Below are 26,976 nucleotides of genomic sequence, written 5' to 3'. Positions count from 1 at the left end.
AACAAATAAATAATTAGACCTTGTTTCTTTGTAATTCGCAATATAGTTTTCTAGGAAGAGAGAGGCAGGGAAAACCTCCCGGTCGGAGCTCCTCTACATGCCACCTCGACACACACGCCTCGTCATCTTGCTTGGGGTGGCAAGGCGAATCAAACATCATCCCATAAGACAGTGTTTTGTGCTATTTTGATTCCTCATGCGCCACTTGATTGGCGCAAGCAGCATTCATTTACTAACACATGCTCCGCGCCAACCATTTTTTAATATATATATAATTACACGCAACCCCATCTTATAACTATATTAAAATGATAAAAAGACTCTTACAGCCTTTTGTTTTTTAAAATCTAAAAGTAATTTTGTATTTTCACTATTTATAAAATCTAAAAGTAATTTTGTATGTTCACTATTTAAAAAAAATGGAGAAACTCCTAAATATATGTATATTTTTTCCCTCTCATTGTAACTTCATTGTTTAATTTTTAAACTATTTTATCCTTAATTATTTTTTTAATGATAAATATATCCCATAAAAAAGATAATTATATTCCTAATTGCATGCTAAGCTAATTATTTTTGTTTTTAATTTTGCAAGAACAATTTCGTCTTTACATTATTTCAATCTTAAGTAATTTGTGTGTTAGTGAACACTGAAAAATGAGTAGATATAGTCTCTGTTTTTTTTTTTAATTTTGAAAACACAAAACCACGTATCGACATTTTATAGGCTGTGGCGTTTAAACAAAGCAACGGTCATCCTCATCAACCAATTAAACGCCGCCATCTACACCCATCACAGCATGTAACCGTAGGCATAAATCGCTTAAAAAATTCCCAACCGAGAAAACCTCCTTCCCTCTATCTCTCTCTTCTGTGGTTCAAAAAACAGAAAAGAAAAGGGAAATGGCGTTATCCTACACCACAACAATTGCCTCTTCACTACTTCCTGCAGCAACTCCTTCACTTCCAAATAAAAAGGTAGAATAATTCTTAACTTTTAACTATGCATGTATATAAAATCAGTTAGTTACCAATTTGATGTTTGTAACTGACAGAGTTTTTGGATAGAGAAGGAAGCCCTTTTCGGAATTGCAAGTAAATTAACAGTACCCAGAAATGGAAGGAGTTCTTCTGTTGAATTCGATGTGCCATTTCCTCGTGATTATGAGGAGCTTCTTGATCAAGTAAGCACTTTATCTATTTTTTTTAAAAAAATGATCAAGTAAGCACTTTATCTATTTTTTTTTTTTTTAAATAATGTATGTGCCGATGCTTGAAATCTTGAGAGTTGTTCGATGTTTTTTCTTTCCTTTTTCTTGTTTTAGTGTGTGTGTGTGTGTGTTTGTTGATAATTGATTACTAACAGGCCAAAAAAGCAACTGAATTGGCTTGGGAAGATAACAAACAGCTGATGGTTAGTAACAAAATTAGCTATTTACTAATTAAAGTAATAGAATTCACAATATTACATTCTGTGAACGACAAGCATTTGTTGTTTTTCAGGAGATTGAATTCCCAACAGCCGGACTCGAATCTGTACCGGGTTCTCTTCACTTGCCATTGATATCTTTTTGGTTCTTAATTTTGATTTCTCTTTTTATTATTGCCGTTACTATACATGGGTGTAGCAGGTGACGGTGAAGGAGGAATAGAGATGACTGGAAGCATGCAGTTAATTCGTGAATTCTGTGATCGTTTTGTAAGTCCAGAAAAGGCTACAAGGACCAGAATTGTATGTATCCTTGATTTGCTTCTCTCTCTCGCTCTCTCTTTTTATTCATTAATGTAGATAGGAAAAATCACAATGTTTTTTTATGATGATTTCACATCTAAGAAATTTTATTCCCATGTAGGATTTTGCATATCTTCCTAGGAGGGTTTTTTAGTTGGTTCTTTATTCATTTGATGCTGTTGATCATTCTGAATCTGGTCTACTTATTCAAGCATTTGGCTCTGTTTACAAACCTGTCCATGAATTTGTCTCAGTTCTTTCCAGAGGCTAATGAAGTTAATTTTGCAAGACAATCAGCATTTGAAGGATCTTCGCTTAAGTTGGACTATTTGACAAAGCCATCTTTTTTCGAGGATTTTGGTTTTGTTGAAAAAGTCAAAATGACAGACCGTGTGAAGCCAGAGGATGAACTGTTCCTAGTTGCCTATCCATATTTCAATGTTAATGGTACCTTCTAACTTGCCATCTTGTTGATTAAAACTCCACACAGGCCTTATATCTCTTATTTGTTTTTTCGATTCAGAAATGCTTGTGGTGGAAGAGCTTTACAAAGAAGCTGTTGTGGAAACAGCCCGAAAACTGATTATATTCAATGGAGAACTTGACCGCATAAGATCTGGTTGTATCCTTTGCAAAATCTTATTTGTTTATTTCAGCTTTTAAAGCTTTTCAGTGCTATCCATACCATTTCACTGCATGCTGTGCTCATCCATTCCTCTTCAAAATCAATTTCCTGTTTTTTTTTATTATTATTATTTAACTTCAGAACTCCACTCTTCATGTTTCCATTTTTTTCTTCTTCAACTCCATGCATCATGGCATATTTTCTTTCATTAGTTGGTTTCTGATTTTCAGAAATTTAAGTCGAGTTTTATGTTCCTTAGCCCATGGTGTCCTTGATTGTACAAAGATTATCCATCCTTTTTCTATCCTAAGCTTGCCTCTCTTTTGAAGACACTCTTCCCATTGATGGAGACTGTATATTACGTTCACAATTTTAAAGGGCGCAATGGAGGAACCCTTTTCAGGTTTGTAGCCATTACTTGGTGAACTTCTGCTTATGCCTGAAGTACTTATTGCTGATCGTTTTTGTTCTTCTTCTAAATTCAAAGGCTGCTTGCATCTAATGGTTGTTTGGCTCAATAGATTTAATATTTTCTTATTGTTTTCAACCACAACTTATATTTCAAAACCGGTTTTCAGGTGCTACCCAGGTCCCTGGAAAGTCCTACGAAAAGTTAGGAATGCCTATACATGTTTGCATCAACAGGAAGCTATGCCCTCCCTTAAAGAAGTTGCCCTGGATATTCTGCCGTCAGTTTGAGAATTTCGGTATTCATTTGATCCCAGAGAAAATTTCAATTTATAATGACACGTAGTAACAATTTTAGTCCATGTTCCTTTTCTGTCTTTGAGCTGTCCATGTTGCAGATTTATACGTCCAAGGTATATATTCAAGACTCTAGCCTCATCCTTTGCGCTACCACCAACTTTTCCTGCTTCATCCATTGAAGAAGCATCCTTGAAATAGAAAAGGTGTGCTATTTTTATTATTTCAAATTATGAAAGACATGTTTATCATATCTGTTAGTGCTGTTACATTGATTGGTTTTTATTATTTGACCAATGTATATGAAGTTGGTTTTTGTTTGTGTTGAGAAACCACCTGTAAGTGGAATTACATTGATTGGGAATAGGAAAAAAGGTGCTTATATAGAAGGATGAACCATAGCATAATAGCCTAGACTTTTGAGCTGAAAGTGGTGTCCATTCGTGGATGTAAATCTGTTGTTGTATGGTGCATGTGCAGGCTTAGGGACAAACCCTTGTAATTTCCTGTGCAGATGGTTGCAAGTTTAATTTTATGGGTTGCAGTATGCAATGGTTCTGTCCAAGATGGTGATTATGATATAGGAAGGCAAAAATCTTAAGCAATCGTATGATTAACTTTGTTGGGAACTTAGCTCAAAACCGAGAGAAAAATAGGACACGAGCCACCGCAGAGTTCTCATTCTCATTTAATTGCTGCAATGAAATGAATATCAAGATGCCACAGTTAAAGACTGTAAAAGATGAGCTGATGTTTACTGCTTGGTTTGGTTTGAAAGAGAGCAGGTTGATGATGATTTATGAATATGAATCTGTCGAGTAATTTTTCCAAATGTCAATCACTCGTCGTTTTCTGTATAAAAAAAGATTGCCGCTTTTTATGGCTTTATGCATGTCAAATCCGATCACCTCATTTTGTTTCAAGTTCTTTTCTATTATGTCGGTAAATATAAATATATTGTTCAGAAAGCATAGCATAGCTCACGAGTGACGTCATGATGCCATCCATTCCTCACAACGTGTTTGACTGGCATATTAACAAAAACATTAAAATAGTTGGGGTTCAAATTCCTTGTAATGTGAACAGTGAATTAGGTCTTGACCATTTTTTTTATTCAATCTAGATTTCTCTACGTTAGGTTGGTTTAGAATTAGGGTTGTTGATTTGTTTTGGTTGGCATGGTATGGGATTTTTATGATGTTAGGAAATAAATCAAATATTCGGTTAATGTTTTATTTAGAAAAATCAAAATTAATTTTGTTGATTATTTTTCTATTGAATCCTACCAAGTTATTCTTTGTCATTTGGTTTTTGTAGAGCTTGATGTTTTTTTAATTTGATTATTGTATATTAAGCTGATATAGGGTTAAGTTTGGTATTTTATTTTAGTTGGCTTGGTATGAGATTCTTTTAGTGTTAGGAAACAAATTTGATATTTAGTTAATGCTTGATTTAAAAAAATTAAATTTATTTTTGTTGATTTTTTTTTAAATCTTTGTAGTCAATTTAATGAGTTATTGGTGAAATTTGTAGTAGAAAAATAAAATTCAAAGAAAAAGGACTGAAATAAAAAGAATAGAGAAATCATATCGCCAATCTAAAATTTTCAGTCATTTAAGTTTAAAATTTTATTTTATTTATTTTTTAATATTCAGATTATGAAAGAGAGAATCTAGTTGATGATCAAAATGGATGATATTGGTATTAATTATGTATAGTTATTCTTTTTTTATATTAAATTAAGAACCCAAGACAAAAAAAAAATGTTTTTTTTAATATATATATTAATAAAAAAAATGAAGGAATTACACTATAATTTTTTTAATAGCATTTAAATTATTTATTTTCCAACTAAAAATAATTTTATTATTATATAATTAAATAAAAAACACAAAGATCTCGTCATAATGTGAAATCAAATAATTTAATTTGCATCATTATTTTAGCTTCTTGGTTTAATTTTTTATTTTAATTAATATATTTATTATTATTTATTTGCGTATATAACTTTTGTTTTATTTTATTAAGTACACGTTAACTTTTTAATTTATAATGAAAGTTTTTTTTAATAGCAAAAAAATACTAATAACCTTTACCTTTTTTCATTAAATTTTTTTTTATCCCATAGTACAGTGTGAGAAATCAAAAAAGAGCATGTATGTATGTTTGTTTGTTTAAGGTGTGGTTGTGATTATTTTTTAAAATATTTTTTATTTAAAAATATATTAAAATGATATTTTTTTATTTTTAAAAAATTATTTTAATTTAAAAATATTAAAAATTATTAATCTTTTTTAAAAAATTATTTTAATTTAAAAATACTAAAAATTATTAATCTAAATAAAAAAAATTAAATTTTTTTAAAAATATTTTTAAAACTTAAAAATAAATATAGCTCAATGATGCTTAAGTGATAATTAGTGTCATCTCATTTGTTACAGCTTGATCCCACTAACTTATGCCACATAATCATCTCATGTCAGCAAATCCAAATAATCTTTACCTTTCCCTCTTATCTTCCTAAAAATCATTGCTCTCTTGATTCTCTTCTTTTCCAAAACCTCTAATTTCTCCCAAAAATCACAGCCCACAATGACCTTCTAGTGCCACCATCTTCATCCAAAATACCAAAAATCAAAGCCTATATTGCTACACCCTTACTTGGAGGAATGAAAGCAATTGGCGCATGCTTGATATTGGTACACAATCCTTATTCCATCATTTATTTTCACAATTCAATTTTATAAAAAAAAAATTATTTCAAGCATGTCATAAACATTGACTAGTATAATCCAAACATTTAATTTCTCGTTACATGATGTAGATTTAGTTTTTTTTTTATTATTTATTTACTATACTCCAATCCCATTAATCAAGGAATTGACCACTCAAATCACCCATTAACCAATAAATTAGTTTCTCAATCCCCTCCTAGTATTAAGGTATTATTATCATTAATTAAAGATTAGTTTCTCAATATGTTTAATAATCAAGGCATTAATCCTATTAATTAAAAATTATTTTTTACAATTAATCATTCATGCAATTCAATTTAAACTAGGATATAATTAAAGGATTTTCAACTATTTTAAAACAATTAATTAGATTCCTTAAAGGTATCGTGCACCTATCTAGAGCTTGAACTTGTGAAAAAGTTTCTTGTTATTGTGTTGAACTTGATGTCTTTCCTGTACCATTAGATAAACAATACATTTACGATTCAATTCTTAATTTATCATAAATTTGACTATGTACTCAATTATTCTAGTTCAATACCATATACAAGTTTTACTCTTTTAATATAACATGACGACACTTATTCAAAATTCATCTCTCACACAACATCATGCATTTTTCTCTCATAATTTTCTTAAGCAAATATAATTTTATTGCATGCTAACTTGTTTTCTCTTGGTTGACCTCATACACCATTAGAGGCACCATGCTTTTCTTCATAATTTAAGAACCATCACAATCAAATCTAACTTTATTGGTTCAATTCACCCTCCATTTGGTTCAATTCACCCTCCATTTGTATTTTCTCCAATTTTAAATTTCAAACCTTAACATAAAATTCATGATTTAAACATTAATTCTTTCAATTTATCAGAAACCCTAACACAAAATTCTGAAGGGGAAAGACAGTTTTTTAAGCAACAAATCAATGGCTAAACATATTTTGCTGGGAAGGAACAGTCCCAGGAAGCAAAGACAGTTTTTGAAGAGATAGAATACAAGCTATTCATTTCCTTCTCTGACTGACTGACTGCCCTTTCCAGCCACCAAAAGTCAAGTTTGAAACAAACTACTTCTATCCCAATGCAGATGTTTTTGGCAACATTTTGCTTAAATTGTCGCTGGTTTATGAGCAAGAAGGAAGCCATCTTGGAGGAATTCGCATAAAAATGATTGGGTAGAATGTGTCTGGGTGTATTGAAGGAGAAACTCCAGATTTGTGAACACATAAAATGCTGAATTACAAGCTTGCGGATAAAATTTTGATTTTATATTATTTGTTTGTCATGTCGAGAGACTTTTTTTATATATACATATTAAAAAAGTAGCTTATAAATTTAAAGATTACAAGAGAATAACATCATTTAAAAAAATTAATAAAATAATATATTTTTACTTTATCATTATGTTTATTAAATATTATTATTTCCAAACACAACCAAAAATAGTTATATAGTTATTGTGTATAAAAAACATGACATGTCATAAAATTTAAATCTCTTTTGAGATCAAAGAACACAGACAGATATAGAAAGACAGATATAAAATATAATTGTATTATTGATGAACTCGAATCATCTATTAAACAACGAAAATAGTGATAGATAAATGAGTTATATTAATATATTTTAAGATTTTTATGAATAGAATGTTATATTATTTAACTATTTGACTTATGTTTATTAAATATTATTATTTCCAAATACAACCAAAAATAATTATATAGTTATTGTGTATAAAAAACATTACATGTCATAAAATTTAAATCTCTTTTAAGATAAAAAACAGAGACAGATATAGAATGCAATTGTATTATTGATGAACTCGAATTATCTATTAAACAACGAAAATATTGATAGATAGATGAACCATGTTCATATATTTTAAGATTTTTATGAGTAGAATGTTATATTATTTAACTATTTGATAATCATTTTAAATGTATATATATTTATTTATTTGCATTTTGTTTAGTTATTGTGATTATTTATGGATGTTTTAAACAAGAAAAAAAATAATTTTTGGTGTAGTTTTTAAATGAAAGAAGCCTTGTTCAAATTTTATTAAAATTAGAAAAAAATTTATTATCTAAAATTATTAACTAAATTAGAAATAAAATTAGCAAACCGAATAATAATTCTCATATAAAACATTTTTTATTCGATTTAAATCCTAGAAAATTTATTGCTGCATTTTCATGTAATAGTTGAGATAACGACTAAAATTTAATTAATATCACAATTCTGAATTATAATATTTAACCAAAACTTTTTGCCGCCACATTTCCTTTTTAAATTCTATATTAATTGCCCAATGTGTCCGTACGGGAGGAGGGAATAAAGTTTGATCGACGATGAAGTGGGTCCCACACTTGGAGGAATGCGAGCAATTGGCCCATGCTTTAAAAGGTTCGGGCCGACAAGGAGAATCATGGTAATCCTAGTTTGTTCTGATGCCACGTGGATGAGCACCACGATGGAAAGGAATAGGGCTGCTCTTTTCTATTTCTCTCTTGATTCTTTTTGCTCATGATTTATACTTCCTCCTGCTCATCAATGGAACTAGTTAGGATCCTACGGTTAGCCTTCAAACACCTAAAAACTACTTCCTTCGAGATTTTATCTTATAAAAAGCGATCAAAACACCAACGCGGTTTCCCTCTCTCTCTCTCTCTCTCTCTCATGAAGGCATGGCCTTCTGCCTAACTAAAAATACCTAACAGTCAAGGCAATCCTTAGCTAATCCCTTTCTTTCTCGTTAAGTCTTCTTGATCTTCCACCTCCTATATTAAAAAGTTGGTGAAGAAGCAAGATCTCAAGGAAGATTTAGGGAGACAGAGAAACCAAGAGTATCGGTAATGACACAAGAAATATGGGTTGTTCCATTTTTTGGGCAGGGCCATCTCCTGCCGAGTATGGAACTCTGCAAACACGTCGCATCAAGAAACTTCCGAACCACCCTTGTCATTCCCTCCAACCTCTCCTCCAATATCCCCTCCTATCTTCACCTATATCCACTTCTTGAAATAGCTGAGTTACCCTCTTCTCCACCACCTTTACAGCAGCCAGGACTCGACCCGCCTTTCCCCCCTCATATGCACCACAACCAGATGGCACAAGGTCTTGAAAACCTCCTTTCAACCCGATCACAGAACCCGGACTCGGGACTACCCGCGTGTGCTATTGTTGATGTTATGATGGGCTGGACTCTTGAAGTCTTTGAAAAGTTTGAGGTTCCAACAGTTGGGTTTTTTACATCCGGTGCTTGCTCAGCAGCGTTGGAGTATGCCGCGTGGAAGGGCCGCGTGGAAGAATTGAAGCCCGGGGAGATCCGTCTACTCCCTGGATTACCAAAGGAAATGGCTCTTGCAGATTCCGACCTTAAAAGTAGGCCGCATAGGCCTCCAGGTGGTAGAGGGGGGCCGCCTGGCCTGGGCGGACCAGCCGGTCAGATGGGTGGTTTTCCTAGACCACCAGGTGATATGGGCCCCCCGGAAATGATGGGTCCACCAAAGCTCTGTGGACCAGGCGGTCCAATGGGTGGTTTTCCTAGACCACCAGGTGATATGGGGCCCCAGAAAATGATGGGTCCACCAAAGCTCGGTGGACCACCACCATGGCTGGATGAAGTTAAGGGCTCCATCGCGTATATGATCAACACATGTGATGATCTTGAACGTCCATTCATTCAGTATCTAACTGATCAAGTTGAAAAACCAGTTTGGGGTATTGGCCCGTTATTACCCGAACTATATTGGAAATCGGCTGGTTCACTTCTTCATGACCATGAAATTCGAACCAACCGGCGGCAATCCAATGTCACCGAGGAAGAAGTGATAGCATGGTTAGATTCAAAGCCACTTAGTTCAGTATTATACGTGTCCTTTGGTAGCGAAGTGGGTCCTGAAATGGAAGAGTATCCAAACTTGGCGGATGCGTTAGAAGCATCGAACCGGCCATTCATTTGGGTAATCCAGTCTGGTTCGGGTGGGTGTGGTCCGCCGCCGCAATTCTTTGAGGGCCAACCTGGTGCGAAGGCCGGAGAAAGTTATTTTCCTTGTGATTTGGACAAAAAGGTTGGTGAGAGAGGTTTGATAATACATGGATGGGCACCACAATTGTTAATACTAAGCCATCCATCTACTGGGGGGTTCTTATCACATTGTGGATGGAACTCTACGGTGGAAGCTATTGGGCGTGGGATCCCAATTTTAGCATGGCCTGTTAGAGGCGACCAAAACTACAATGCCAAACTTGTAGTGAAACATCTCAAGGTTGGATGCATGGTCTCTGATGATTTGTCACAGCTGATCAAGAAAGATGATATAATCAAGGGAGTGGAGAGTCTATGGGGAGATGAAGATGTCAAGAACAGGGCAGCTTTGCTTCGTGCTAAATTTAAGCATGGGTTTCCAACGAGTTCAGTGAGTTCTTTGGACGCCTTCAGAGACTTCATTAACCAAAAAGCAGTTTGAGCTCGACCACGTGATTCGGCGTTAGAGCTTCTAATGTACTGTAGCCGTCATGTTCTTTACAAAATCTAGTTCTGCATGGAAAGTTGTTCACTATAATATTGCCTATTACCTCTTCAGTTTTTCTTCCAGTTGAATTCCTTCATGTTGATTCTCTCTTTCACTATGCAGAGCCAGAGAAATAGTCTTACCATTCTACATATCTTTACAAGCCTTGTAAAGAGATGTATATGTATGGATGTTTAGCTGCAAACAAATACTTAAGGGTTGAACCTGAGGAAGAAGATGATCTTACATTACTGTTCAACATAACTGTGTCAATACAAGGACAAAGTGGTCAATGTGCTTACTACCACCTATGGTTCTGAGCTACTTATAGACAAAGGCTCGGTAATGATAACAGACCCTTACAAAAGCTACCTTAATTTCAAGTTAATGATGACATATGTCCAAGAAGCGTGTTCATATTTAATGCATGTAAGTCTTGTCCGCTCGGTCGGTGGCGAATGGATCAAGTTTGATCAGGGGTTGTATGTCGAGGTATGCAAGCAGCATCCAAGGCTACATGATCGAGGGACTAGCTCATCTAATTCGAGTGTTGTTGGTACCATAAAGCGAGTAGGCTCTAAGGCACCTCGAGCTCAAGTCGAGGATGGTTCGTCATCGGGAGAATTGAGGCATCAAGGTACCCTAGGCCTGAATTAAGGTCTACAGCTGTACAAATCCAATTTGGGCTCCTTGCTTTAAAATAAGGTTTAGGACCTATAATGATTTAAGGTCTACATCTGTACTAACTCTAAATATCCAAAAGCACTTAGGGGTTTGATCTAAAAGGCATAAAACCTTGAGCCTATCATAACTCCAAAATAAAGCATGGCACAGTTTAAGAGCCCTGCCAAGCTACTTATGATCTAGTTCAAAATAAATAAAAAAAGGCTTTTTAACGATAAAAGTTGGCCATCATACTGGATCATTAGATTGGGGACAGATGTCTACGAAGTAATGAACTGCGAAACTAAGTGGTTTATTTGAACATATATTGGATAGAATTAATTAAGAAAAACTAATAATTAAAAAAAAATTTCAGCTATTTAAAACCACAAGTTAAGAAAAACTAATAATTAAAAAAAAATTGCAGCTATTTAAAACCACAAGGTTTATAATGAAAAAAAAAAAAAAGACTTTCACCACATTGACCTTTGTTTCCATCAAAACAGCTAATATGGCATTATATATATACACACACATACACTAACGAAAGAACTTGAACAAAGATCTATGATTCCTTGTAAAATAAGTTCACTTTATGTAGATAACTTTTTGATGATAAGTGTTTGTTTAGTATTGTGGTTAAGGCTGTGTTTTGTGTAAAAAAAAGTTAATATAAAAAAAAAAAATTCCACTGAAAAATAAATGCAAGTTTTGCTAAAGTTAAAAATTGTTGTTTTTCATTATTTTTGTTAACGTTATGCACCGTTTATCTTTTTGAAACTAAAAATATTATTTAAGCAGAGTTTAATTCAAAGAGCGTGTGGAAGTGGTTGGGAATCGAGGGGAGAAATTAAGTGGTTCTACAATTAAAATATGTCACGTGGCAAAATGATCATGCGGGATCCTAATTTTTCAGATTTATCTTGCATGACTTTCACTCATTGTTCACATCGCAGAAGTAAATTGCAGAGTGAATTAAACGCTGCACACAAAGTGTTAAAGTGAACAGTAACAAAATTTAATTTTTTATTTTTAATTATATTTTATTTAAAAAATTAATATTTAATATTATTCAATAATACTAGATGTGATGGATAAATTAGAAAAAAATCATATGATAGTGTAGCATTTATAAAATTTAATTGTAATAGTAATTTTATTTATGATAATAATTTATCTGATTTTGTTACACGTTTAAAAAATTATGAAAACTATAATGATGAAATTGCAGATATTTTAATAGAATAATAAAAAAGTATTTTATATGAACAGTAACAAAATTTAATTTTTTATTTTAAATTATATTTTATTTAAAAAAAATAATATTTAATATTATTCAATAATACTAGATGTGATGGATAAATTAGAAAAAAATCATATGATAGTGTAGCATTTATAAAATTTAATTGTAATAGTAATTTTATTTATGATAATAGTTTATCTGATTTTGTTACACGTTTAAAAAATTATAAAAACTATAATGATGAAATTGCAGATATTTTAATAGAATAATAAAAAAGTATTTTATATAAATATTATTTTATTTCATGATATAATAATAGTAGTTAAATTTATAATATTTAAATTAAAAATCATCAATATTAATATATATCTTTTTTAATTATTTTATAATCTCAATTTAAAAGACATTATTAACCAAATATATTAAAATATTTTTTATTCAACCTCAATTTTAACCACACTTGTAACCAGATATATATAAATATCAAACCAACCTTAACAAAAAAAAATATTTTATAAAATAATTTTTTTCACATGATAATTATAAAAACTATCATAATATTAAATATACTTTTAAATTTTGCTCAGATATAAAAAAAAATATTACCTTAAAAGCTGTATCTAACCAATAATAAATGAAGATGATAGATGTTAGAAAATCTTATTCTTTATGCATGTTTATTGGTAAATAATTCTAGAATACTTGCCAAACTGAATTATGAATACATATAGATGCAATCTATTTTAGGGGCAATCGCATGGAATAGGAGTATTTTTATGGGTTGTCTGGGAACATGGTTTAACCTGTATTTTTAATCGCATGGAATAGGAGTATTTTTATGGGCTGTTTGGGAACATGGTTCAACCTGTATTTTTAAAAAATTAAAAAAAAATTATTTTTTATTTTTATTAGAATTTAATATGGTTTATATGTTTTGGATCGTTTTGATGTGATAATATTAAAAATAATTTTTAAAAAATAAAAAAATCATTAGTATATATTTTAACATAAAAAAATATTTAAAAAACAATTATTATCACACTCCTAAATATATTTTTAGTGATGGATGGATACCTTGTTAAGTGTGAAAGAGACATGTAGATGAGCTAGGCTCTATCATGGGTATGCTTTAAAGCCAGTCCACGACCAAATTATTTTATGGGTATGCTTTAAAGCCAGTCCACGACCCTGTAGCGTAAGAGAAATTATTTTTGATTTTTATAAAAGAAAATTAATTAATTTTTTAAAAAAATTGAAATTAATTTAAACTAATCAATTTTAATTTGATTTAGTTTTATAAATAAAAACTAATTCAAACTAGTTTGACTTAGTTTTTTCAGTTTGACTTAGTTTTTTTTTTTTTTAATTTAGCTTGTTTTTCTTATTTAGATTCGGTTTTTTTTTTTAATTTAGCTTGTTTTTCTTGTTTAGATTCGGTTTGATTTTAGACTTATAAAACTAAAACCGTTGATTTTTTTTAAATTTTTAATCGGTATAATAAATTTGATCTTTTAGTTATTTTTTAATTTTTTTAATTTAATTAATTAATTTATTTATTTATTTTGATGATAAACATAAGTTGACTTACTGGTTGGATTTGAGTACATCACCACGAGCTCAATTACATGTATAAAGTAAGAGATGGATTCTCAAATGTCTTCTTTGATCCCATCACTTTGGTTTTTGGGGTTCGAGTTGACGGGACTTAAGCCCAACCCTGAGCCATTAATAAGATCATGATGGCGGGTTCCCATAACTAGCTAGAACCTAAAACACCAAAGTAATGGGCTTGGTCTAGCCTGACTTGAACCCGCCACTTTAGTATGTTGGGTTCAAGTTGGTGGGACCAAGGCCTAATTAAAGCCCCTCATGAGCTTGGACGGTGGATACCCTAGAGTTAATTCAAGCTTGAACCATTAAAGAGGTAGGTTCCATTCTAGCCCGACCCAAACCTACCATGTTGGTGGTTTGGATTTGGATTAAAGGGGCTCGGGCCCTACCCTCAGCTCTCATGGACTTTGGATAATGAGTTTTTTGAGGCCAGCTTGAGCCCAAATCGTTAAGGCTGGTATAACCCAAATCAATCATCAAAGATGATTTGTTTAAAGTTTTCTTACATTTAGACATATATATGTATGCATATATGATATAAGAAAGAATCCTCAAAATCGTGTAACATTTATGTTGATTTTGCAAGTAATATATTAAAGAATATTGTTCAATTTTAACCGATATTTGTATATTTAATCAATGCAGTCTCATTGGACACACTTATATCAAATTGTAAGATGAAAACCAATTAATGGAATAAAAAATAATTTTTTTTAAGAAAATAGAAATTAGCTTTTTCAATAGAATAAAAGTTTCAAAATTTTAAAGAATAAAAGAGTTCCCACAATATTTGATCATTTATTTATTTTATAAGGTTAAGGAAACAGATTTATTTTTTTAAAAAAAAATAAACATTTGAAATCATTTATTAAATAAAAAAAATCTAATACTTAAAGAGTCAAAAAATCAAAATTTTCCATATTGCTCAAGAAAACTAATGTTTTGATGGCTTGGAATTTTTGAGATTTTCATGTCTTACATTATAAATTAATTTCATCTCTCTTAAAATTTCCATTAATTTTTTTTAAAATTATTTCTAAAAATCTTTCAATAAAATAAATAGCTCAGCATTTTCTAATTTATTAACATGTAAAAAGAATTTTACAACTGTAATAGCAATTTTATACTGAATATTCTTAAGACATTTTTAAAAATTGAAATTTTTTCTTAGAAGAATAATTTCCCTTATTCATTTTCAAAAACTTTCAAGTGGCAGAACTGTTACAATTTGATTAAAATGACTAAATCTCACAAATACAAGATGAAATCTGACCATATTGTTTCATTTGCTGGATCTTACAAACAGAGGGACTGCTGTGGATTTTATCCAATGATATGGATTCCATCATTAGCTTCCAGCTTCTTCACCTGAAAGTGCAATGCCGAAAGGTAAGAACCCAGCTCACCTCGATGACATGTTGCCATGGACAAAACACGACCGCATGGCGAGTAAGGCTTCCTGACGTGTGCCATGATGATGTCAACTCAAATTAAAATTTTAGTCTCACCTTCTTCAGTGGTGAGCGCGACATTGAAAGCTGGAACAGTTAGCAGAAAACAAATTCCCTTCCGCCATCTTTTTTTTTTTTTTTTTTCCATGCAAAATTCCATTTGAAAACACTTCCCAGTAAAGGACGCAACAAGTGAGACTCGTGCATGCATCTAAACAAATTTGGTTGGGTAAAATCAGTGGAGATCAATGGTTTCGGTCAGTCATGACGTATCTGGATCCAGTTTGGGAACAATAGCAGATGAGAGCTCTATATGAGAAACACGAACAGCACCTATCAGCCTCTCTGGCAATTCTTCAGTAGTATTAGCCTGTGCAGAAGGGAATGTAAGAAAACGAACATACATGGGCAAAGCACTTCCTCTCATTTTATTTTCCTCGGCTAGAAACTCTTCAGAGCAAATTTCATAGCCAAATTGGGGGTGAAAGTTGATTAATTGAGAACTGTATTATAATAGCAGATATCAAGACAGATCAGAATTTAATAATTAGGTTGAATGGAGTCAGTGCCTGGCCTATTCCACCGCTTTAGGCCAGTAGCCAGGTCACAAGCATGATAGTATTTTTACCCAGAACTTCAGTTGGTAGCTTTCCTGATCATATAATTATTTGAGATGGCTCCATGGAACAGAGCACACATACCTGTACAAGGAAAGCCATGTCAACCACCAATGTTGTAATTAGACCAATTACAAGCCCCAAAACTCCATTAGCAACAGTAGAAGAGCTGATATCAACATCAACCTACAGAAACACGAGCCATGTTGGACCATGCAATTCGTGTTGGCAAAGCAACTCAAGTGTAATATCAGGTACTAAAGAAATTTGGATGGTATTTACTTCTAGGTACTTGGGACCACGGATATAGTTGCAATCAACTGCTTTTCCCAATAAGCAAGGGGTGCTTCCAACACTCTGCCGGACAATCCATGAGCCCTGCATGTTTAATTACAGAAAGCAACTCAATCATTTTCATACTGGCTTGATCAAATCTTTAAAATGTTTAGTAGCAACTATGTTCCAGAAATTTTCCAACATGGTTCCATGTCTGTTCATAGAGAAAAAATAAGTCTGGATATACTAATCTGTTAGCATGTTAGGCAATCAAAGGTTAGTTCCTAAGGGCTGGCCAGCACCGCTGACCACCAACGTGAATCATACATCCTCATCTAGCTATAACAGTCACAGGTTCTGATGGTCCCACCATCCTGGCAAACGCACTTTCCAAACATGAGGAACAGAAAGACAAGTACCTTCGGAACTGATGGAATAAGCTTAAGCCTACTGTTTCGGAATTCATCATCACCATCAACAAATCGTTGCAAGAGAGATCCAGGTACTAATTCCTTTGTCACAAAATAAAATACCATACTATAGTGCGTTGAGCTGGGTACCTGCCAGAAGAAAAACATGGTCATTCTTTTCCAGCCTCCAGATGCTACTATCAAAATTCACAACAAATTAAATAAACTTACTTGCAGATTAAAAACCACAGAGAAAAGTCCTTTCTGTGAAGCAACCTACAGAAGAATTTAAAGTCCACAAACATGTTACAACCTTGACAGAATCAAGAACCATACGCTTGCTAAATATTATACTGTCAACAAAAAACATAGTTGACCTAAGTTGATTGACCTCTTAGGACATCGCATAAATTGACAACTGAAAACAGCTTTGAACCAATGATAAACTAACTACAGATTCATCAAGTAAAGATTTCATTTAACAAGGTTCATTATCTGGCAAACCGTAGGCGAAACTCGATGCGAGTAGTAGGTAGATGTAGATAATCCAACCTTTCAGGGAATAATATGTTTGTCACGGTGAAAAATCACCGCAATTCCCTGAAATGGGATACATTTTAATATTTTGCAGCACAGATTGGAGCTGTGCATGGTACAAACACACAAGGCTCCTGATATGACAGCCATAGAGCAAAAAGAAAAAAAGACTGTTTGACCAAAGTCAATGTGGAAGTCTGCCATGAACAGCACAGAACAGGGGAGGGGTTAGCTGGAGAGGTACTTACTTGTGCCGCACATCCTTGACGCCTAGCAACGTGGTCCATTCTTTTTGTATCTTTGAACCAATCAACAGCAACAAGATCCAACAAATGTTTTCCTGCAGGAACCTTCATATGCATATCGCTTAGAATTTAACAAAAGCGAGCCTAACAAATTCATAAGATGAGGACTTCATAACTCCAGTGCATATGTATTCAAAGGAAATATGACGAGAATATCAAAGAACCTTTGATTTGTCAAAACAAAAATGCTTGCTACGAACTCTGAAGTTGTTTCCATCAGATATTCGCCAGCAGTCACGGGCATTATCACGGTCATCACGACGTAGATTACCCAAAAAACAGGATAAATCGATTTGATCAACTGGTTCTTCTTCTGAGGCTGTTAAAAAAATTGTTATTAAATATCCAAATAGAGCCCCAAAAGATTGAGCTTGTTGAAATGAAAAAAACAATGTAATATTGCAGACTTGCAGTTGTCATCCACCTGTTCTCTTCGCATTGTTCTCATGCTTGGTTTGGCAAGCCTGAAAATTGAGAGAAAAACATGTTCACAAGACAACGCAAAAAACATTTAGGGAACGGGCATAAAACATACCTCTTGTTCTTCTTCAGCTATTTGATCGGAGTATCCATCCCTCCTTACAGAGTTTTGGCTAGCAGCATTTATCTGATTGGAAGAAGGTGGAGTCGGATGAACAGAAGATTCTTGCAGCATTACATTTTTCTTTGACAAAGCAGGGGCTGAAGCCATATTGGCCATAGCTGGGATTCTTGGAGGGGCACCTCCCTCATCTGTCTGGGAAAACCATTCACGCAGTCCTGCCAGAAAAAGCAACAAGAGATTATAAACCAGAAAAGATAGCAACGAAAAAACTGAAAAAATGCTTGCATATATCACCAACATAAACTAAAAAAATGAAACTAGAAGAAAAAATGAAACTATTACAAGTTCTTGCTCACTTTCTTGTCTGATAATTTCAAAATTGTACTTTTGTCATCAACACTATTTAAACAACATCAATGACAAAATATCCAATGCAAAATTGGTGGACCCCACAAAAATCAAATCAACAAATGAAACAATAATCAACGAAAGAAAATGAAAAGCTGAATGGACTAACTACAGTTGCTTGGACACTGATATGCTGTGGGTACAGAGAAAATAGATTTTCCAGTCATTCCTCCAATCCCAATTTGGTTGAAGGGGAAAAAAAGGAAATGCTGAATAAACTCCTACAGCAACTTGGGTGCTGAAAGGATGCGGGTATAGAAAAATTAGAAATTCAAGCCATTCCTCCAACCCCAATGATGGAGAATAAATGAAGGTTTTGCTATATAATTATCATACAAAAATTAGAGATTATGTTTTATTTTATATTCTATCTTAATAAGAAAATCTACTTATTTTAGGCTTTTATAACCTTTAATTGTGTTTAGAAACTTTATCACGTTTATTATTTTATTTAGGGTTTCATTAGGGTTTGGTGCCTACATATGGACTCCTGTTAACATGTTTATCAGTGGCTGAGTTCTCCCAGAGATTTGAAACTTCTGCTTTCCTAAGGTTGATTTTCTCTCTCTCTCCATCTCTTCCCCTGCCTTGCACTACTGCTCTGCCCCTTTCTTCCCTCTTCTCTATCCTATATCCTCTCTACTATTCTGTTTTTCCCTTATCTTTTCTGTTCCATGCCACCCAATATCAGCGTCTTAACTAAGGAAGAACGTAAAGTATGTACCCACGGAAACATACGGTGTTTCAAAATTTTAGCAAATAAGAGTGACATCAAATCCTTAGAACAGCAGAAGATATAAGTGAGAAATTGTAGAAAAAGTTAACTCACCAGCAACACTATTTAACATCTGAAGAAGACAATGTTGCTGAAATGATGAAACATAACCCGCACCCCATCCTTTCAGATCAATCTGCATGAGATGCTGTACCTGCGTTCTGAGTTTCCCATTACGAGGTTTTAAAGGAGAAATATTGAAACCTCCACCTGTAAAAACAGGATATGGCCAAAAACTAAATATCTAAGTTGTGGTTTTAGATTTTGAATAATAAACCTACGGCACTGTATGAAACTCACTCTCGATATGGGCCCGCACATAGCCTGGTCGTGGACGACAGTTCTCATGCTCTCTGGAACGAAATAGCACAACTACAAAATAACAAGGAATTTATAAAGCTTGGGACGAGTTAGAAGATCAAATAAGGGGTGGACAAGCCAAACTATTTACCATAGCTGCCATCATCATTTCGCCGCCAATATCGCACATAGCAAAGGTCACGCGGCCACACGAATCTGCAACCCATTCATTTCTAAGTCATAAAGAACAACAGAAGCGCCCCATTTACACAAGCAAGAGGACTACCACCTTGGATTTGGGCAGACTGTAGTTTTCTTAAAAATATTGCTTGGTATGCATAGATAAAAAGAAATCCTGATCATCTCTGGGCATGCTAACTTGAAGATAAACTATTTCAGGACCTCCATATGTAAATTACATGATTTTTATTTTGAGCAAGTAAATAGTGAAAAACTGATTAAGCCACAAGTCAGACATGATTATATTGCTATGCTGTTATACTGCATACCCACACTTTTTAAAAGTAGTATTTGGTATGCATAGATAAAAAGGAATCCTGCTCATCTTTGGGCATGCTAACGTCAAGAGAAACTATTTCAGGCCCTCCATATTTTAACTATATGACTTTTATTTGGAGCATGTAAATTGTGAAAAAACGATTAAGCCACAATCAGAGATCATTATATTGCTATGCTGTTATACTGCATACCCACATAATCAGACAGGATTACATTGCTATGCTGTTATACTGCATACCCACACTTTTTAAGATGACTTGAGTATATATTTTGTAAAATTCAAGGAAAACTTGTATCCTTAGCTAACATAATTACAAACTTAACACATGTGCTTCTTTGCAATTAGCTTAAAGTTCTTACTCGGTTTTAAGAACTTATAATCTGTAAGTCAACGTTTATTCACGTTTATGGTTAAACTTGACACAAAGCAGATGGTACTACATAAATACATATTTTATCAGCATATTCCCAATGTATCATTATCCTAACTTTTTAAGAACAGCATGTATCCAGTGTTTATATCACGCTTCCTAGTCTAAAAATAAACCAAACTTGGGTAAACATCTAAGGCTGTGAAACAATTCATTACAGAGCAAAATTGGAGGGACAAAAAAAAAGCAGAATAAAGAACAAGCTTCCTTCAAGTTTGATAAGACTATTAAACATTTCACACCCTAGACATGACCAATAAAACTCCAGTGCAAAATACTTCCACGTGATCATAATATATGCAAGAGTGTGATTTATTTAGGGGAGAATATTACGTTGGAAACCAGTCCAGCTGAAGTATATGATGGAGTATTGCTGTATGTCCATCTACCTCTTCAACTACGCTACCATACTGGAAACTGCAATCCCACCTGCACAAGTCATGAAAAAAATGATGTCATGAATTGAGTAAGCAGACAACATGGGCAAAACATGAGAACAAAAGTGAAAACCAAACAACAACTCCATTCAAGCAATTGTACTAGTGCTTCATGAATAAGTCTACATACCATGTATTTAGAGTTTAAGATGCAAGTGACGTGCATGTTTAGAAGCGGGATTTACTAACACATGCTAATTACAGTGTCTTATCAGTCTAGTGTGCACACATGCACACACTTCTTTTCCTCCAAAGAAAGATGCTAGCATGTCTTGATTTTAAATAAATCATATTGCGGACTTTTGTTATAATGAAAATTAGAATTCAAACTCAGAGCATTAGAGAAGTTTGCTATACAATTCAGTTAAAACAAGCCACGGTAATCGTGTGTGCGATCTCAAATGACCACCAACACTAGTGAGCATCATAGACCTAGTCAAAGTGAGATTTAACTACTAGCCCACTCCCAACCACCCTCCACACCAAAACAAGGCTTAGATCATAAGAAGATAAAATTATGTTCTATCAATAATGGGTAATACATGTTATGCACAGAAAAAAAGGGGGGGGGGATACAATGGAGAAAGAAATGCTGATAATAAGTTCTCAGCCATTCAGAAAAGTACATAAGACACTCAAAAGTTTAATGTAAAAAATATTTTTGATATCGCATGTCTTGATTAAAGGTTTTCAAACTTGTTCAAGCTTCAACTTCTGCATGCACACTAAGGTCTCAGATAGTTTAACATACACTAAGGTCTCAGATAGTTTAACATGATTAAAGTTCAAAAACCATCTTGAAAGCAAATAGCTTCTTGATCCAAGCCTGAAATACTCATGCACCCAAAAGCACAGGAGTGTGTGCGGATAGAGAGTACAATTTTTGTTCTATAAACAATGCTTCTAGAGCCATGCTATTAAATTTGGATGAATGAGGAAAACACCTACTCAAAACGTGTAGCATCCATGCTCATTATACATTCAAATATTTCTTCACAGCTAGCCTCAACAACGCCTACAGCCTTCATCGCTCGACTGCAGCTCCTTGGCTGCATCGTGGTGTCAAACTATAAAACAGCCTACCACATAGCAAAATGATGTCGTTCGCTAAATGTAAAAGACAAAATAGTTCCTTACAAGGTAGTCAACTTCAACCAGCTCTTCAAAAATGCGGAGTCCTGTCATATACAGGCAAACATTGGCGGTAACCAAAACTGCTATGCTTCCTTGAATATCATTACTGTAATGAAATGCTAAATAATACTAGAGGCTAAGAAAAATAAATCACCATTTTGGCACTGTAAAAGGCGCCAATGCTTTCTTGAGAATACTTGGTTGTTGGGATTCTGATTTGTCAATTCCGAGTCGAATTCCTGGGTCCAGTCAAATACTGAAGCAGGAGGACCTGCCAATAAAAAAATAAGACTTGCTTGAAGATTGCATCAAATTAACGTGGAGCCAATAAAAAAAGGAAAGCATGAGAACCGTTTCCCATGGTTGTTCTCCGCAACAAATTTGGATGATTTTCATTTTCATCTTCATCTTCCTGTGCACTGAGCCTGCAATCAATCATTTTTTGATCCAAGATTTCCGCATCAGTTAGAATAATTGGTGAAACTGGCTCCAACTGCAGTTCAAATGATTGATAAAACTAGCACCAACAATTGGGATCAGTATATAAGTGCAAAATGCTAGCTTAAAGTATAATAAAAACTATAAAATATGAGGCAAGATGAAATAAAAATTATATTTAAACATAGCAAAAATAGAGAATAGGTCTTCCATTATCTACTGTCATACAATAGCAAGCAAACACAAAGTTCTATGACAGGAGAAACTGTATCACAGATAACACAAGAGGAGAAATTATGTTGAACAGGCACTCACTGACTTTCACAATCTGATGAAGAAGCAGTCCTCCCATTATCCATTCCAGATTTGTATTCAAATGAGATATATTTGTTACCATTGAGAACTTGGGACTCCTGATGCTGCACATATATTAGCAAGCAATCATTCTTATATAAATCATTTGATCCAGTTGCCTAGCAGGTATATGAATGCATGAAACTGAAAAATGTTAAATAAAGAATCAACTGAACATTGTGTTGATCGCCCAGAATACTTTACACTAGAACTTATAATCTAAGGAGTCATCACAGAAGCAACAACTTCAAAAGGAAAATGTATAATGGTTAAATATTATCAGTGCCTTTAATAAATCCAAATGAGAAATGGGAGTTGGATAGAGATGATCACAATTCACAGAAAATGAAGCATACTGACCTGATCGATTACAAATTCAATTTTTTCCTTCCAGGTAACTATTTCTTGGATGTTAAATGCTGCCATCTGAAACAAGAAAACAGCACACGAAGGTTGTATTCTTGCACTTAAAGTTATGATGCCACAACAAATGAACAACTCTTGTTGGTTAATCATGTTGTAATCATGTAATCATGGAAATATGTCATTTCTGCAATTTTTTATGGCCGGTAACAAGAAGAGGCACTGTTATAATAACTAGAATAAATGAGGGTCAATATTCAGGATTGAAAAGGCAGGGTGGTCTTATGAATATTTTTTTTCCAGTTTCCAAGCTCTGATGATCTTAGGTGATCACCAATTTACCAAGAGAATTAGCTCTCAATAGAAAGCAGCCAAAATCTTAAACCAAAATTTAAACTCATCTATCAGTGGCAGAGTAAAGGGCAAGCACCCCCCAGGAGTCCAAAGGTAAAACTTTAGTGCAAAGGCAAATGAAAAGGTAATGCTATAGAGCAGATGGTAGCTTCTTATAATTTGATTTATAAAACAGCAACACAAAAAATAACTGGACTAATGGGAAGAAAAAAGGATAGCATCTTAATTCACAAATTTAGAAACTAAGACTAAGAGCAAAAACTGCTTACTGTGATCCGATTATACTTGTCTTTCTTGTTATATACAGATAAAACATAAAGAGTCTGCAGGAAAAGGAAAAGGAAAACATTATAATCAACTCGAAATTCCACAAGATTCCCTCATCAGAAAAATAACATTACATTGAGTAAGCTATCAACAAAAAGCATCCAGTTTGATAGCAGAAATTAAGTCACCAGACAGACAGAGAGCAGCAGATAACTATTAATTTAAACAATCGCCAACTTCCAAAAACGCAGTTTCATTACAATCCATGAATCACAATGTTTGCTTAACTTTCAGTTTCACAACGAGCACAGACATATTAACAGGAATAAAGATAGCCTATAACCTATTAGCTAATGACTCCTAATCCGATTCACTGACAACGCATCATCACCGAATCCCAAGAACATAGAGAAAGCCCAACTTACATGTCCATGGTGAACCTTCAGGCCTCGATCTTCTACTCGACAATTCCCGTCAATCAACAAGGTTTTGATTGGCAACTAAAAAAATTTAACATCCACACCACTTTTATTATTACTCACGTCAGTTCCTTTTTTTTTTTTTCAAAACATTAAAAATTTCAGATAATAAAGAAGAAGAAGAAGTAACTACCCGATTATCCTGTGGCTTTTTCTTGTAATAAGCAAGAAGCCTGGGCTCCAAAACGAAATGCCTCCTATGAATAAACGATCTCCCGATCTTCATCCTTCCATACCTCACCATCCACCCTTCGTATATCACTTTCGACATTTTTTACCCCCTCCAAACCACCTTATTTACACCCTAATACCAATCCAACTCTCTTTCAAAATTCAATCTCGCGGAATTGGAAGCTCGGATTCTGAAAAATCTTCGCTTCCTGTTCCTGCGAGATCGTAAACACCGTTACGAAAAAAATGAAAAGAAAAATAAAAACTAACTGACTTGACGTCTCATCTCTAGAATTGAAAACTGTGTACGACGGAATCAAGGATTTGAATTCTCATTTTCAAATTTCCACATTTTCGATGATTCCAAACACGAATATTTGACTTTAAGCGAACGAACATACCAAAAGAAGAGTAGGGAAAAAAGAAAGTGTGCAGGGAGGAAAGGGAAAAAGGAAGGATAGCTTTGCAGTTTTAAAGGTGTGGGTTGAATCTTAAAAGGAAGAAACGATTCAATTGGGGCGGAGTCAAGTATTTATGTTTCAAGAGAGATAGAGACTAAAAAATAAAAAATATTTATATTTATATTCTAGAACGAGGGCGAGAGGAATTTTAAGGAGGTAAGGAGGTCGTGACATTTGCCGGGATCAGGGACGAAGGTGGAAAACGCCGGCGTTTTTGCAGGTTGATTCTGAAGGAAGAGATGATGTAACAGCGGGATTTGGGAGAGATTTTGACTGAGTTTTTTTCTCGCGTGACCACAGTCGAAAAAAATATTTTACAAAATAAAATGGTTGGGAAATTATTTCCCATGCAGTCGTGCGGGTAACCCTTACGCCACCTGTTAATATGCGCAGGTAGTCATGCGTGACTCGTATACGCTATAAAATCCGAGTTAATTTGATTGGCCATTGGATTGACATGTACGAGGCTTTTTCAATTTTAATATTTCAAATGAATTGTAATTCTTATAATATCCCCTGCAAATAGCATGTTGAATCTTGTATTATAATGAATTTTTTATATATTACTGTTTAATTATAGTAATTAAATTATACTCGGTATATAAGATTTCTTTAATAATATCTAACTTTAAGTCTCAATTTTTATTATTTAAAACTTAATTAATAAATATTATATAAATAAATTTGTTAGCGTCCTCAGATTTAGGAATGAAAAACCTTATAGTTTGGTTTATTAGCTCACCTAACTTTTTTTTTTTATCATATCATCAACTTGATAATTATTTTTTTTGTCATTTAATTTAGATTCATTATAATAATATGAAATTGTCATAAAATAATCATCATACTCAACCAAGCTTTTATATATATAATTATTTGAGTTAATGTTAAGTTCATAGTATCATTTTATATGAATTAGTTACATTTATTTAATTATTTGAATGTAACATGGAATAATCTAAGTGAATTTCAAACTCAAAAAGTTTTATTGTTGGGTCTATTACCTAAACAAAATTATAATATTTGTAATTTATTTGCAATGAGCAACCTAATCTTTGCATTAAAACTCACATTACTAGCAATGGGTCTACTAACATAATGATTTGGATAAATCTCATCTTATATCATCTAGGTAATGTCAACTTTGATTTCATACAAATTTCACTCAATGATTCCACATATTAATTCTAGTTTGATAAATAATTTGTCTAATATCAAACTAAAGAACTCATTAAGTGCTCTATTATAAATGATATTTTTATCAGTATTGATAATAGTATTATCATAATAACATAATAATTCCATGTTAGTGGTGGCACTACTAATTGTTGCAAGTGAAAAAATAGTGACGCAATCCAACTGTCTAATATCAAACTAAAGAACTCATTAAGCGCTCTATTGTAAATGATATTTTTATCAGTATTAACAATAGTATTATCATAATAACATAATAATCCCATGTTAGTGGTGGCACTACTAGTTGTTGCAAGTGAAGAAATAGTGACGCAATCCAACCCACATGAAATGACCTATTGATAGTTCTAATAGGTCTAGTCAGTGGGGCTTTTGTAATACACATTGGTTAAGGTGGACTACAAAATAGCAACAATTCAAGAAGAACAAGTCTTAATAAATTTGATTCATATTCAATATGGGTTTAAGGACCTTGGGTTTTGACTAGGGGAATAATTTGGTATCATTGAATTTATTTTGTCAAATATTTTGTGTTTCCTAATCCAATAAGAAATTCATGTATTATTTGAGTCAAGAAAATATAATCTATTAAGAATATTTGATTGGAAGGAAAATCATACTCTACCCTAGACACTAAAGTTGATGGCAAAATAGGATTTTAGGACAAGAAAGTTTTCTAGTGTATTCTTCAAAAAGTAGTGGCAATATTATAGAATAAAATTTTATAATATTTATTTTATTATTTTCATTTTATTTAGTTAGTTTTAGGGTTATTTTGGACCTAGTTTCAAATTGACTTAAGTGCGCCCATTAAGTTATCCTAGGGGTATATTTCTAAGAGCATAAATATTTTTTTGCGAGACTTAATTTTTATATTAGAATACTCATTAACCATTACACATTAAAGCATATATATG

At 33.2% G+C, this 26,976-nt stretch overlaps 3 protein-coding genes across 11 annotated transcripts; 2 read left to right on the top strand and 1 right to left on the bottom strand.

Moving 5' to 3' along the window:
* The first annotated feature begins 825 nt into the window (after window positions 1–825).
* Window positions 826–3,983, top strand: LOC105128208 (LOW PSII ACCUMULATION protein (DUF1995)). 6 transcript variants are annotated; one of them, XR_842813.1, is made up of 11 exons: window positions 826–978; window positions 1,056–1,184; window positions 1,367–1,414; window positions 1,504–1,543; window positions 1,632–1,732; window positions 1,987–2,179; window positions 2,256–2,354; window positions 2,643–2,760; window positions 2,936–3,064; window positions 3,149–3,268; window positions 3,577–3,983. XR_842813.1 is itself a non-coding variant. In XM_011029774.1 (10 exons), the coding sequence occupies exons 1-9, from the start codon at window positions 904–906 to the stop codon at window positions 3,054–3,056; spliced, it is 924 nt and encodes a 307-aa protein (XP_011028076.1). In that variant the 5' UTR covers window positions 827–903; the 3' UTR covers window positions 3,057–3,064; window positions 3,164–3,451. The 6 variants fall into 6 exon arrangements, 1 of the variants encoding a protein (XP_011028076.1); XR_842812.1 differs by having other exon boundaries at window positions 3,543–3,983; XR_842814.1 differs by having other exon boundaries at window positions 1,074–1,184; window positions 3,164–3,268; window positions 3,543–3,946.
* A 4,391-nt stretch (window positions 3,984–8,374) lies between these two features.
* On the top strand, window positions 8,375–10,550 carry LOC105128206 (UDP-glycosyltransferase 73B4-like). 3 transcript variants are annotated; one of them, XM_011029772.1, is made up of 2 exons: window positions 8,375–9,307; window positions 9,386–10,550. In XM_011029772.1, exons 1-2 carry the CDS (start codon window positions 8,656–8,658, stop codon window positions 10,270–10,272), a joined length of 1,539 nt encoding a protein of 512 aa, XP_011028074.1. In that variant the 5' UTR covers window positions 8,375–8,655; the 3' UTR covers window positions 10,273–10,550. The 3 variants fall into 3 exon arrangements, with proteins under 3 accessions (XP_011028074.1, XP_011028075.1, XP_011028073.1); XM_011029773.1 differs by having other exon boundaries at window positions 8,376–9,307; window positions 9,392–10,550; XM_011029771.1 differs by having other exon boundaries at window positions 8,376–10,550.
* Window positions 10,551–15,001: 4,451 nt separating this feature from the next.
* LOC105128204 (protein ENHANCED DISEASE RESISTANCE 2-like) lies at window positions 15,002–25,216 on the bottom strand. Of its 2 annotated transcripts, XR_842809.1 has the most exons (23): window positions 24,367–25,216; window positions 24,180–24,254; window positions 23,757–23,810; window positions 23,131–23,196; window positions 22,732–22,835; window positions 22,330–22,403; window positions 22,133–22,249; window positions 21,982–22,022; window positions 21,793–21,893; window positions 20,741–20,836; window positions 19,609–19,673; window positions 19,458–19,529; window positions 19,212–19,367; window positions 17,966–18,189; window positions 17,855–17,894; window positions 17,595–17,749; window positions 17,374–17,475; window positions 16,820–16,864; window positions 16,598–16,738; window positions 16,185–16,280; window positions 15,987–16,088; window positions 15,343–15,655; window positions 15,002–15,202 (listed from the first exon to the last, which is right to left on the bottom strand). XR_842809.1 is itself a non-coding variant. In XM_011029768.1 (22 exons), exons 1-22 carry the CDS (start codon window positions 24,502–24,504, stop codon window positions 15,548–15,550), a joined length of 2,172 nt encoding a protein of 723 aa, XP_011028070.1. In that variant the 5' UTR covers window positions 24,505–25,216; the 3' UTR covers window positions 15,018–15,547. The 2 variants fall into 2 exon arrangements, 1 of the variants encoding a protein (XP_011028070.1); XM_011029768.1 differs by having other exon boundaries at window positions 15,018–15,655.
* Between the last annotated feature and the right edge of the window lie 1,760 nt (window positions 25,217–26,976).

The sequence above is a fragment of the Populus euphratica genome, unplaced genomic scaffold (genome assembly GCF_000495115.2).
Source record: "Populus euphratica unplaced genomic scaffold, PopEup_1.0 scaffold49.1, whole genome shotgun sequence".
Taxonomy (NCBI): domain Eukaryota; kingdom Viridiplantae; phylum Streptophyta; class Magnoliopsida; order Malpighiales; family Salicaceae; genus Populus; species Populus euphratica.
This window is presented reverse-complemented; position numbering and strand designations above follow the sequence as displayed.

Excerpts from the sequence above, each read along its gene's own strand:
- LOC105128206 (XM_011029771.1), top strand. The coding sequence starts at position 8,656 with ATGACACAAGAAATATGGGTTGTTCCATTTTTTGGGCAGGGCCATCTC.
- LOC105128204 (XM_011029768.1), bottom strand. The coding sequence starts at position 24,504 with ATGTCGAAAGTGATATACGAAGGGTGGATGGTGAGGTATGGAAGGATG. Across the intron at positions 19,530-19,608 it reads AAATGATGATGGCAGCTATG|TTGTGCTATTTCGTTCCAGA; the intron begins GTAAATAGTTTG and ends GTTATTTTGTAG. Across the intron at positions 16,865-17,373 it reads GTCAAGGATGTGCGGCACAA|GTTGCTTCACAGAAAGGACT; the intron begins GTAAGTACCTCT and ends ATTCTTCTGTAG.
- LOC105128208 (XM_011029774.1), top strand. The coding sequence starts at position 904 with ATGGCGTTATCCTACACCACAACAATTGCCTCTTCACTACTTCCTGCA. Across the intron at positions 1,185-1,366 it reads ATGAGGAGCTTCTTGATCAA|GCCAAAAAAGCAACTGAATT; the intron begins GTAAGCACTTTA and ends GATTACTAACAG. Across the intron at positions 2,761-2,935 it reads AATGGAGGAACCCTTTTCAG|GTGCTACCCAGGTCCCTGGA; the intron begins GTTTGTAGCCAT and ends ACCGGTTTTCAG.